Genomic DNA, 13,772 nt, shown 5'->3' on the forward strand with positions numbered 1-13,772 from the left:
AAACTATAAACTATTACCATTCCCAGTGAGATAAAACGTTTTGTGATAACAAGTTCCCCTACATTCTCTATATTTGATTTCCAAATCTTTATTTTATCCAAATGTTTACTAATCCAGATTATATAAATAATTTCTTAGTAAAAATAAAACAGCCGAAGGGGCAAGAGGGAATACAGTTATAGAATCACAGACCTTGAGGAAGTTTTTGTAAAATGAACAGTCAGGATTCCAACCGCGTGATTATCCCTTGACTAATGTCCCTTACCCATCTTGGGGCCCAGGTAGCGTCTTCAAAAACCTGTTCCAACGGTTGAAGCCCACTAATCTTTTATTGAAGAAATCTCCTGTGTCAGGTTAGGATCCTGTGTCAATTGAGTCTCCCACCTTACTAAATATTTTTCACGTGTGCTCAATATCAAGTTATTACTTATCTTGAAACAATTTTATTCACGAAAATACCCTCGGGTTAATAAAAGATAATGAAGCAGTCAAGCAATCGGGAAAGGTTTCGGCATTTTCCGTTCTGATCAGATGTCACAATTTTTATTTTATCGTTGATAAAAGAGATAGCTCAGTGAAATAGATGTAAGATGAAATACATTCAAATAGGTAGATAGGTTTAAGAATTTTGGTTCTACAGTAAGTAGAAAAAACGAAGTTGATGAGAAATTAAAGCGAGGCTAAAGGCTTGTTATTTTTCAATTTCGAAATTGCATAGCTCGCAAATTCAATCGAAAAACTCATAGGTTAGAATCTACAAAACAATTATCCTTCCTACTGTACTTTACACTCTTTCGTCTGTTCTTACACTGAAGGAAGAACAGCGCCTTAAGGTTTTTGAAAATAAAGTTTTGCGTAAAATATTCGGACTGGAACAGGACTTTAGAAGGCTGCACTACGCTGAATTGGGGGAACTGCACCTAGTAAATATAATTCAGGTTACAGCATTGCGGTGTATAAGATGGCCGTATAAGCTTGTGGAGCTTAGTAACGAACGGATCCCTGAAATATTAATAAACACTGAACCGACGTGTAAATTGTAGATGGGAGGATTGTGTTAAGACTGACTTTGTAGCTTTGGGTTTAGAGGTGCGTTACTGGACAGATATATTTAGAGAACGGTTGGTGGCTTCGGCATCGAACCTTCGTGTTCACTAAACCAATTATTGTTAAATGTTTTTTGCTTACAGCTGATCGCATGGCTATCGGAGCCTGCCATAAGAGTCGGGAAGAGAAGGAACCGTCCTGTGTGTCTTATGATTCTGCTCGATCTTGGCAAAGCGACCAGAAATATATTTCGGCTACTCCTTGGAACTTGTCCTACAACTGTGACATATTCGGGTTCCAGCCAGGCCCCAATGGCCGATACGTATTCCATATTTATTCAAGTAAGTAAATTTTAAAATTATTTAAGCTGACAATTATGAACTGAATTAATTTCTTTTTAGGAAGATAGGTGGCGGTTAATAAAGGTATCAAAATATTGAAGTAACTATATCAAAATACGCTCTGCATTTTTGGACATACTTTCGACTTTGACAGAGCCTCCATTCTCGCTACCGTCCATAAACACCAAAAACGCCTAACTGAGGCCCTCTATGTCAGTCTTGAAGAATTAAGAAAAATCTGTCAACCACAATACTGACAAAGATAAAATCTCTCTCACTTATAGACACATCTTATATTATCTTAAACTTCATCAAACGGACTTATTACTATTATACTATTTACTACTTAGACGTTAGGACTATTTTATTATTTACTACTTACACTTTAGCACTATATTACTATTTACTACTTACACTTTACACATCTGACCTCCACCTCCCTTGTCTTACTCCATTTCTGAACTATTGTGGACACCCAAATGTTTTTTAGTTTTTCATTTTCATTATTGTTTAAATTCTCTCTCTCTCTCCCTCTCTCTCTCTCCCCTCTCTCCCCCTCTCTCCTCCCTCTCCCTCTCTCTCCCTCCTTCCAGTCCAGCTACTTGTATACTTCCTTATATTGTTATTATTATTTCTTTTTTATATACTTTATTAACGTAACAATTGTTTTGAAATGTTTTTTATTTTAATGTTTTGTCAATTCTATGTTTGTATCTTGTTTTAGCCCTTTAGCCCCGACGATGCCCTCCAAAGTGGGGCAAAACGCTGGTTAACAATAAAGATTCACTGATTAGTCTTTTCTGTTTCCATTTGAAGTCTCACAATCTTTAGGGACTCTAATCTACCATACACAATGCTTTATGAACCTTTGATTCTACATTGTTTCATTGGTTTATATTTCCTTGGATAGTTCAGCATTGTTTGTATCATTTTTCAGATATTCAATGTAAAGTTATTTACAGTGAGAAAATTAATTGTTTGACATTACTTCATATTTTATACATGAACAAAAAAAAAAAAACTTAGATGTTGATGGACTAATAATGTGGCATACCCGTGTTTGTGGCCAGAATTTTGTTAATTATTTCTTTAAGCAACCTTAAGTAATTATTATATTTTATTAAGGTAATTCATTTTTAATTATTACAATATATTTGAGGAAATCTTCACTACGACCCCTGGGGAACGAGTTGTGGATTCAGGGAAAATTGCTGTAGGGTCTGTAACAATCAGGGAGAAGATGAAATGAAGGACTGCAAGGATACACCAAAGGAACGTACTCAGGTATATAGGTAATTCTAATAATCATGGTAAAAGAAAAAAAAATTAACTAAAAAATGTTTTAGATTCATCCATTAACCAGCTAATTTGGGAATTATTTTTAGAAAAACCTCTTTCCACAGCTGCTTCCTGTTCGTGCCGTGGTACTGTAACTATTAATATATGTTTATATATTTATCAAACAGTTCATGTATGTTTTCCACTTTATTTATAATTACATAAGCATGAATTCCCACAATGTGTGCGATACCAACCGCAAATTTTAAGTGAATTCGACTAGTGGCAGACTACATGAACGAACCAACAACAGTGTGCGGTATCTGGTATCTCCTTTTGAACAATGTGTAAAATCCTCCTTCATCACAGTCGGGTCTGAGAAAAATTGACCATGTCTCATTTTCCTTCTTATTTTTAGTAGGTTTTAGTTCTATATTAACCAGTGTATTTCTTCCGATTCAGTCTTATTTCAGATGAACCTAGAAATGTCGCTCATCTGTGAAGGTCCTCAAGCTTATGCTTATAATTAAAGTAAACTCCTAAACCGCTCAGAAAACATCTCAAAATTAAATTTCACCAATATCAAGTTATATATAAAAATGTAGAATAATCATGACTACTCAGATATTTAAAAATACACTTTCAATGCACAAAAATAAATTAATTTTTCAGGTATCATATTACGTCGTTCTTACTATCAAAAAAGTTATTACTAATGGAATTTTTGAAAAAAAAGTAATTGGTCGCTTTACGAAATAAATATTAAACCATAGTTTTTGATATCATTCCGAAATTTAAATTAATATTCGAAAAGAAACAGTATCCTTTTTTTTTTTTTTTTTTTTTTTGTATCTGAAAAAAGGTTTATCTTCTTCAGGAGACTATTCTCACACGAAATGAAATTATTTGAGGAATTAAAATAACCAGTGACACTGTTATTCATGAAATTTTAAACTGATCGAAAATATGTTGTCTTATTCAGTTAATAATTCCAAGTTACAATTAACTCACTAAGCAGTTTTTAGAAATTAATAATTGTATTAAATAATAATAATATGTATTATTTATTTAATTAAATAAATTTATAATTATGCGTTATTTTTTGACCGTGGAAATTATATTAGATGGTTGAGGGTGCGATCAGTGAACAGCATAAATAAGTAACTCATTTATTTTTAAGAACAAAGATGAAGATAACAACCATACTGAACGGTAGGAAACACATAACTAGAAAATAAAATGAAATTAACTTATAATATAAAATCAAGTGGTATTAGAAAAACATGTACAGCGTTAGTATTATAAGAAGATAAAAGCAATGTAAGAATATAGTAATAATAATCATCTTTTGAAAGAGGAAAAATAGAAAACAATATACATGTAAAAATCCAGGAAGTATATACTTCAAAATTTTAAGTATTATTTAAAATTTAAAATATGAAATTTTTTTATATGTATATATACAAAAATGTTATAAACTTTTTTTTTCAGAAACTCGTAAAATTTACGGATATAAACATTTGAAGGATGCATTTTTTCTTAACAAAAGTATCAAAAAGAAAAATTACAAAAATTTCGAATTCCAGCATCATAATTTAGAATCTGTATATTATTACGCAACACCATCCATATATTGTAATTTATAATTTCCGCATGATTAGCGAGTTTTACATTAAATAATTTCTACAGACCAAAACGCCCTCAAATAAGAAAAATTATTAGAGAAAAACAACAATGTTTTGAATGTTACGATTTTCTGCTATGATTTATTTTTTTTTAAATATACAGTACCTATATATTATTTTCTATTTTTAAATTGTATTGGCATTATTAAAACTTGTCTACAACAATCATACTAATAAATATTAGACTATGTTAATAATTAACTGTTATTTTGTCCTCTCCAGTAATTTCCTATAATATATAATTTTTCAGTTTTCAAGGACTCTTTTGATAATAAAATTTAAAAGATATATTAAACATAATCAATAAAGGTTTCAATATGCCGTTAGGAATGAATTGTGGAGAGTTCAAGGAAGAATAACTGTACTCATGGTTTTTGTTGATTTCCTTTTTTTTTTTTCTTTTCGACCTCGGGCATGCTCTGGGCGCGACAAACCTCTATCTATATTATTTTTCCTTCTTATTTATGCCGTGCTTCATGCAGAATTTTCGATTACAGACGCTCCTTACAAAGTCCACAAAAAAGTATTATAACTAATTTACAGGAAAGATAATTTATGAATCCTAAAGGGAATAACAAGGGCGCATTTAATTTTAAGTAAAACCAATTAGGCAATAATTTATGAGAGAAACAATTATTATTTATTTATTTTTTTACAGCCTATTTACCATGAAACCTAGTTAGAAAAAGATGTACACACACTCAACCACATTAAATAACAGCACAGTGAAAGCTTTGTAACTCGTTGTTTAGCTAGCGACTAAACGCTTGGGGCCTGTAGAATTGGATGGGATCCAAGTATTGGTCACAACCTATTATACAACAATTATCTAAGGCATTCCAATCATAAAATCTAAAGATGAGTAAGATTTTCACTTGACCTGAAAATATCATTCTGATACGGTAACATGTACACGATGTTTAAAAAAAAAACGTTATTATAAATTAATTTTATTCTATATTTAAATATAATGTGGCAACTGGACAGAATAAGTTATATACTCAACGCATGAGTAACGTTTCATTTTTAGCCGAAAAACTATCTCAACGCTGGTATGATTTAAAATAATTGCTAAAATTTTGAAAACCAGTGAAGATAATTTTGTTTCATATCATATTACAAAACACATTTGTTTCGTGCAATTTTTTTTATTTCCTCAATTACGTAAGTATAATTCTGCTTTGCAATTATTTATCTCGTTATTAGAGTTAGCTCTTACCTCTCAAAATAATGTTGGATTTCCCTTGCGCTCTAACGTTTTTCATTAATATTTTTTTATTTAATACCAGATCGACCTGGTGGGCCGTCCATGGTTAATTTAGTAGTTACATTTTTTTTAAACAATTGGTTATGGGGGGGGGGAGAGAGGTATAGTCTCAAACCCTTAAAATAAATAATAAGTTATTTTACATTTATAATGTTCTCTGTGAATACTGAATCGTGAAAATTGGAGTTTGATGAGTAGCAGCTGCTGTCCGAAAACAACTTGGGCATTTCTTTAAAATCATGCATATACTACTTTTTATTTTATTTCATTTACTTAAGTACTTTAATTATTAGTTATCGATCAAAATGATAGAGGAAAAAATCTTTTTGAACATCATTAAATCAATATTTTTTAATATATAATTATACAATAATAAAAAAATTATAACATCATCTTTTATCGCCGTATAAAACATATTCCTCTTCACCCCAGACACATTATTAAACTCTATTTTTATATATAGAACTCTTGGAAGTATTTATTTCCATTGATTATAAGTTTTTTTCTATTTCTCTGCTGTTTTTTTTTCTCTTTTCTCTGAAGTGCCTTCGGTTTTGTTAATTTGAAAAAAATTAACAGTTAGCATTGATAAGAATAATAAGCAATGGATAAATACAAAATCTCAAAGAGTTTTATGAATAATTAAACTAGAAAAAAGAAAAAGTTGATTTATCTGATTGGAATGGAAAAACTGAAACCACAGAATTACGACTTCCTTATCTTTTGTTATATTGAATTCTTGGCAGGAAAAAAGTTGATATTCCTTATTTGTATCTCAAGAACCCTAAATATGAATTTTTATAGTAACAGAAAATGGAAATTTTTAGTTTATAATTTTCGTCTTCTCTGGTCTTTTTTTCGAAAATCACAAAAATTCAGCACAAGCTCACTCACCAACCAATAACGCGAAGACGTAAGTAGGTTAATAAGTGAAAGTTATAAAGCACGCACTGTGACAATTTTTTTTGTAACCTTACGGCCTTTAATTCGTTTTCAAACTAATTATTATAAGCTAACACCATAGTCTAAAAACTTAAGGTTGCATTAAATCCATATTGTTAGATTATTTTTCTTTTTGACACCATTCGGTCTCTTCTTTTTATAGTTCGTAATTTTAAGGATCAAATTTTATTTTTATAAAGTTTATTTATAAAAAAATATATATATTAAAAAAAATCTATTTCTTTTGATTATTAAAAATGATAAAGCAGGGATAGTGGATATCCAAAAAAAATGGATTAATACTTCTACATTATTATAAAAATTAATATTTAAAAGATAAGAAATAGGAATAAGTTATTTTACGTAACCCAATAATTAGTTATTTAATTTATATGAATTTCAAGAAATGAATGAGAGTCCCAATAATTCAGAAGATATCAGGAGAGCTACAAAATAAACCTTATCTAGAAATTATCTTAAATATATCAGTTGATGATAAGACATATTTTTCAAATTCCTTCATAAAAAAAAATTCATTTCCTGTGATATTTAGATTATATTAAATTTTTATTTTAAATGGAATTACGACTAAGATAGTTTTGAATAATAATTATTATTGATTAAATTTGTTATAGTTCTTGGGATATTTTACAATATATTATAAATATAAAGTTTCACCAAAAACCTGTGAGTTAGCACAAACTCTCAATCTTCTTCCACATATTTTGTTTTTGATTAGATTTGTTCTTTATCGTGACCTGCATCACCAATGACGTCATAGGTCAATAAACCGTTCCACTCCCTAAAATCCTGAATAATTATTAAAACACAGAACTGTATGTGTATCCATGTACCCGAATCCATTAAGCAATGAATCGACTCACTCCTGTGTCTGAGGCCCGTCAGTATAATGGAAGCAACTCATACCGACTTCAGACGGAGTGATTCCCTTAAGCTAAATAACTTAAATGGAAATCACGTGGTATGGTCCATGAATCGTTTGCTTTTAGGAAAGATATATAGATCCTCAAGAACCTGCCGATTTTGATCAGCCATAATCCGTGAATCCACATGTTACGTCGGATACCCTGCATAATTGGCCCCACTGAAAGACACTGCTTAGTTGGTCCCAGAACATTATATCATCGAGTTTTGTTAACATGTTGATTCCTACACGAAAACCATGGAGAATGGGTAATGCCCTCTACAGTATATGTACTGGTGTAGGCAAGATCACATCGCATAGCTAAAGATATTCATGGTCTATACACCCAACATAAATATTATTTATATATCAGTCCCGCCAACCCCCCTTTCCTATTTCAATCCATCTCAAGAAATGAATTTTTAAAGGGTTTTCTTTGAAAACGACGTATCGCTATAAAAATCCAAATTTATCTAACTTTCATCACTATTGTTGGAATCTGCGATGAATTTTTTATAAAAACTTTTATGAAAATATTGCTTTGTTGGACAATCATAGCAAAAGCAAATTAAACATGTAAAAATGAATATATTTCAGAAATATTAAGTAGATTCTCACCCAATCAATCCTCTAGTTCTTAGAGATATTGTGTTGTAACCAAATTATTATACTGTTAACTGAGTTTTGTTTAATTATTTGATTACATTTTACTTAGATTATTACAGTAATATTTCTATTACAGGGAAGCTGCTGGTGGTTGGAAAGAAAGTCTGCAAAACAATGTCCAGTAACTGTCAACTCTGAGGCATTGGTGTCGCCGATGGAATGGAGTTGGCAATCTTCTGGAGGGAGGTGGAAGGTCGTCTATAAGTTCAACCAAGGTGATATCAAAAAGAGATTAACCTAAGTAGTGGGATAGTTCGGTAAAGCATTCATACACATCATCAGAAGGTATGAAATATTGAAAGCGAATCACCTCCTTGCACAACTGTACTTTGGTCTAGTTTCCTCCTAAAACATGTATTTTCAGAACCGTACGACTTTCAATTTTTGTGCTTGGCTGTTCACACTCAGACAGTAATGCGATCGTAAAAAATTTCGAATTCCTGTTTTTGACGTGAATCCATGTTTTGAGTTGCTCAAAGTCTAAATAACCGAGTTTTGAAAAATGGTTTGTGTGTCTATCCTTCATAATACATGAGATGAAAGATAGAAGTAAATATACTAATAAATAGTCCTTTGGGCTTACGATGTGAGGAAAAGATTTTAAATTAAAATTAAATTAATCTATACATCTCAAATAAGATATTAGAACTAATAATTAAAGGTAAAACATATTTTTTTTTCAAATAATGAGGAATATAGCTTCTCTGATTTACCTAGAAACTGCATTGTCTTGAAAAGAGTTAAAAAATTTGCGTATCTCCTGAAAGTTTTTAAAATATGATCTGAGGAAGTATCTGAGGTTTAAGCTCAGACGTTACAAGAGTAAAACATATAGCTGGTCCGGAAGAACGATAATATATCTGTAAACTTTGTGAAATTGACTTTGTTGTGTAGGCGGACTCAAAAATCCATTTACTAGATGTCTATAAGTCGTCATAATACTACTAAAAAATCGCCTAGGAAGAAATTTTGTTAGAACAATTATGTCGATTAACAAACATTTAATACGATTCCCAAAGTCTCTAGCGTATGATCGGAGTACTGCTAGTTAATGCTAAATAATAATAATATTTCTTGAAATACTACAATATATATATATTTATATGTATTACAATAACAAATATACTATACATTGCAGCATTAAACTTGTCCCGTTATTCTGGTTTTCTAACATCCTTGACCGATCTAAGGTTAATTTTACTGAAATTTTTATATATTTTTTTTAGCTTGTCAAAGGTGCCGTGCAATTTTTTAGCCTAACAAAGGTTCCACGAAATTAGTTTAGCTCAGAAAGGGTTCATAGGTGAAAAACGTTTGGGAACCACTGATCTGGTACATATGTTAATAAAAAAAAAAAATTGTTAGTAGTATTTCTATCATTATTAGTACTAAATACCAATAATTAATTATACAAAATAAATAAGTAACTAATTACATAAGAACAATTCTTTTAAAAATAATATAATAAAGCTGAAGTACTTTAAGAAAAAGTTCTATTTAATAATGAGTTCTAAAAATTGCTATGGTTTTAGTTCTGAAGATATAAATTCAGACCTTGAACGATTATCAGTGTTATGCGAATAAGTCAAACCTTGGAACGGATTCGAGTCAAGACTTCAGCTTTTGATTTTACGAAACAAATCAGAAATAATTCAAGATTTTACAACAATCGACTTTGTGATAGTTTTACTACTTAGAACTCTCCTTCAAATGTTTCTAAAAAATGCAAAGTAACCTCCTTTTTGAAGAAAATTTCTAGTTACGTTACCTCGAGATAGGAACTACCTAGTTTAAATAATTTTAATTTTTTAGTTTCGTATTCATGAAATTGGTGGCAACCTTAAAAAAATTAAAAAATAGGTGGTAACCTCAGGTGGGTAGATGCCTGGATTGTGACAGTAACTTTTTTGATGAAATCGATTGTATCGTAAGTGCCAATTTATAGAATCGATTTTCGCAAAATGGCTCAAACTATTATGATGTTCGCAAGGCACTAGATTTTTTAATAAGACAAATTTTGAGAATAATTGGTGTACATCATAAATGTCTGATATTGTTTAGAGATTACTGGATAATTTGTTAAGAGTATGGTCAAATAATCCGAGAACTCATTTAGAAGAAATTGCTTCAAAAGAAACTTTTTAGCAATGCGAACAACTGCTTCCAGAAACTGACAAGGCCAACACTGTAATAGCTAGTTTAATAGGTACAGCTCATCGTTCAGGCACGAAAATCTGCCAACAATATTATTAAAGAGTAAATATTCTTCATTATAGGAGTTGAAAAGTAGCCTTTATTCAACAATAGCTTACCAAGGAAGCTCCTAAATTGGTCTAGAGATTCCATATAAAAATTTTCAAATTTCAATTGAGTAACATATACTCAAAATATCAACTTCGAAGTTTACTGCTCAAAAATGTTTAGTACATTTTCGGTTCTGAGGCCAGTCTTGAAAAATTGTGAACGCACCATGTCCGTGGTAATAATTGTTTTTTCTTTATATATTGGTTTTTATTTTTATTTACTTTTTTCCAATTGTTGTCTATATCCTCTCTAAGCCCAATACACCTTTTTTTTTCCTTTTAGAATATAAAATCAGATTTATCTACATAAATTATAAGAAAAGTTATGATTTAACATAAAATACATTTTTTTTTTAAACAATGTTACTTAATTATGGCATAATGGCTATAATTTAATAATAATTATTTCCGGGAAGATCGATTGTTGACCTTGTATAATAATACAAAAGGAATATGGTCCGGGTCCTTTAAAAACAAAACTCAAATAGTGATTAAATTATTTATATTGAGCCAAGGTTTCGCCCCACGTTGCAGGGCTTCATCAGGGCTAAAGAAGATACAAACATTTAAAAGGCGTTAACACGAATGAGAAAAGTAAATGAAAAGTGAAAAAGATGTACAATGAAACGTAAAAAACAAATAAGGATAATAAAAGTTTATAGACAATTAATGGAAACGGAAATAATAACATATAAAAAGAAGAAATATAAATTAAAGTAAAAACTAGGGAATGAGAAAAAAAAAAACGCGTGGGATTCGGCGCTTCGCGCCGAAACGCGCCTGACGTGACAACTTTACGCTAAATATTGGAATAATAATATTAATAAAATAGACACACAATATTTGAATCAAGATATTTATTTTCCTTTACAAATGATATTTATATTTAACAATTAATTTCCATTATTCTGTTCATAATCGGACGATGGTACGAGAAATATGAGATGAGTGGCATCAATTCGGCTGTAATATGCCTGGAAAATGTCAAGTCAATCACTGTCCCTCCTAATGTTGTTGCACTATTTGTATTTGACAAACAATCCAAATTTAATTTTCTCTTCATAAATTTCGTAAATGCATTATTTGATTTCAACGCTTTCTAAAGTCACTTTGTCGATCACTGTTAGATTTAGGATCATTTTCTTGTTTACTACCCATGTTCACTAGTTCAATACCAGTTGTATACTGATTCAATCTTGATATATAGTAGCTATTATAGATTTTTAATTAATACCAAAATTTTATTATACGCATATTCCTTATTTCAGACATAATTTAATGATCAGAATACATCATTACCCCCACCACCGCACTCTCCGTTACGCTACACTTTTGCCTACATGACTCCCTGCAATCTAATTTATAAGACGTTGTCACGTCAAAAGGGATAAGAATAAAATCAATGTACCACACAGGCTGGAAGTCAGAGCCAAGGTGAAGTTACTCGGAAAGAATACACAAAAGAAATGAAGTTAAAAGAAGGGATACAATAAATTGTATTGACAAAAATATATGTATTTATATAAATATACTCGGAAAGAATACACAAAAGAAATGAAGTTAAAAGAAGGGATACAATAAACATAAATAATTAGGGGTGTAAATTACACAGGTGTATGTTTTATATAATATAAACGTTAATAATAATAAATTAATTAGAATGTAACTGTACTAAAGCTGGAAGTAACATATGAATATAAATTTAAAATAAGATATATAAATACAAAAGAAAAGGAATGGATAGTGAATATAAAATATAAAGAGATCAAATTAAGTATGAGAGGTGAGAATTTAAAAAAATAAAGCCAGATAAAGAACATGACAGGAAAGTGAGCTTCTGAAAAGCAGACGTAGAGAAAAGAAGAATTATGGGGATTCTATAAGATTTAGAATGTGTTGGTATGTCAGCGAGATACAGTCCAAATAATAATTTCCAATAATTAATTCCGTAAAATGTTCATTACAAGACAAGTACAATTTGAACTATTTTTTATATATAGCAAAAATTATTTGTTATCTCGTGCTCATTTGATAATAGTTAGTTAAATCTAATTGTATATAGTAGATTTGACTGACCATTTTTTCAGTCGAACCAAGTTGATTGTTTTTTACTATCAGTTAAACATATTTTAAATGTCCTTGTGTTGTAATGTAGTACACAATTACTCTGCCTAAATGCAGATGCATGTATCGATTTTCAGTTACAAATTAATAATGTAAAACTAAGTATTCTTTGGTTATAAAGGTTTACATGGTTTATATCTGCACAATTTTTCCAACATTATTATAGAAACTCTAAGTGGTTACTGCCTTATAAATAAGTTGCTGATTAACCCAGGATTTTTGAAAAAAATTAGTTTTAATTTAATAAATATCATATAGATGGTCCACTATTAAGTTTAGAATTGGTAGTGAATAAATTAACAATATTTTTTGCACAATGGGTCTTAATATAGTTGGTATCAATAAAATTAGCATCGAAAAAATGATACGAATACAGACCTTACTGGCTGAATATACTGAGAGCAAAGGGCTGGGAATCTCTCCTGTACCAGATGAAATATTGATCACAACTCCTCTTTTCCTTTCTACCATACCTGGCATCACTATTTGGCACATTTCAAGCATTGTGACAATATTACATTGGATCATGTCATAAAATACTTTCTCTCTTTTGTCCAGGTCAAGGAAGTACTCTGGGTATGGATAACTTATTCCAACATTATTGATGAGGACTCCAATTTCAAGCCCAAGCAGTTCTTTTTCAATATGCTGAAATACGCTGAAGCCTTCTGTGAATTCTGCTTCAATAATTTTTGTATTTACTTTGCACTTTGTCTCTAGAAAAAGAAAAAAAAAAAGTAGCTGTATTAATATGGATAATAATGATTGTTTTACTAGAAATTCTCATAGTCTTATTTAATGATTACTGTAATTTTGTCACTTATACATAGTATGTGGTTGTATATCAATTAAATATGTCTATATTCTTTTTATTTTGAATAATTTTTAAGTTGAAAAAGTTATGAAATAGGATTTTTAAACCAAAGATCTGTGATATGCACATAATCCTTGGTATTTTGTAAGATAGTATATTTTTTATGAGGTGGTACAATTGAATAATCCTTAAACCACTTTAGAGTTGAATGAAACAACTCGTTTATAACATATAATTTTGTAAAACTCATTTTAAGCCTCTATTTGAGACATTTAATATTTATAAATATATTATTTTATCATGATGTTATTTTATTTATTTATTTTTCATACAGATAGTCTGATTATGTTCATTTGTCTATTCTTTTGTTTGTATATATT

The 13,772-nt window shown here is 30.0% G+C and overlaps 1 protein-coding gene across 1 annotated transcript in view; it reads left to right on the forward strand.

Annotated features, from left to right (window-relative positions):
- The first annotated feature begins 255 nt into the window (after positions 1 to 255).
- LOC106678726 (uncharacterized) overlaps positions 256 to 13,772 on the forward strand; it is a 17,512-nt gene continuing 3,995 nt past the window's right edge. Inside the window, exons 1-4 of the mRNA XM_067051263.1 lie at positions 256 to 353; positions 1,191 to 1,388; positions 2,548 to 2,672; positions 8,228 to 8,366. Of these exons, the coding sequence (XP_066907364.1) occupies positions 1,199 to 1,388; positions 2,548 to 2,672; positions 8,228 to 8,366 (454 nt within the window). The 5' untranslated portion in view covers positions 256 to 353; positions 1,191 to 1,198. The remainder of the gene's footprint in view (positions 354 to 1,190; positions 1,389 to 2,547; positions 2,673 to 8,227; positions 8,367 to 13,772) is intronic.

This window comes from Halyomorpha halys, unplaced genomic scaffold (genome assembly GCF_000696795.3).
Source record: "Halyomorpha halys isolate HHAL.00 unplaced genomic scaffold, Hhal_1.1 Scaffold157.1, whole genome shotgun sequence".
NCBI lineage: Eukaryota > Metazoa > Arthropoda > Insecta > Hemiptera > Pentatomidae > Halyomorpha > Halyomorpha halys.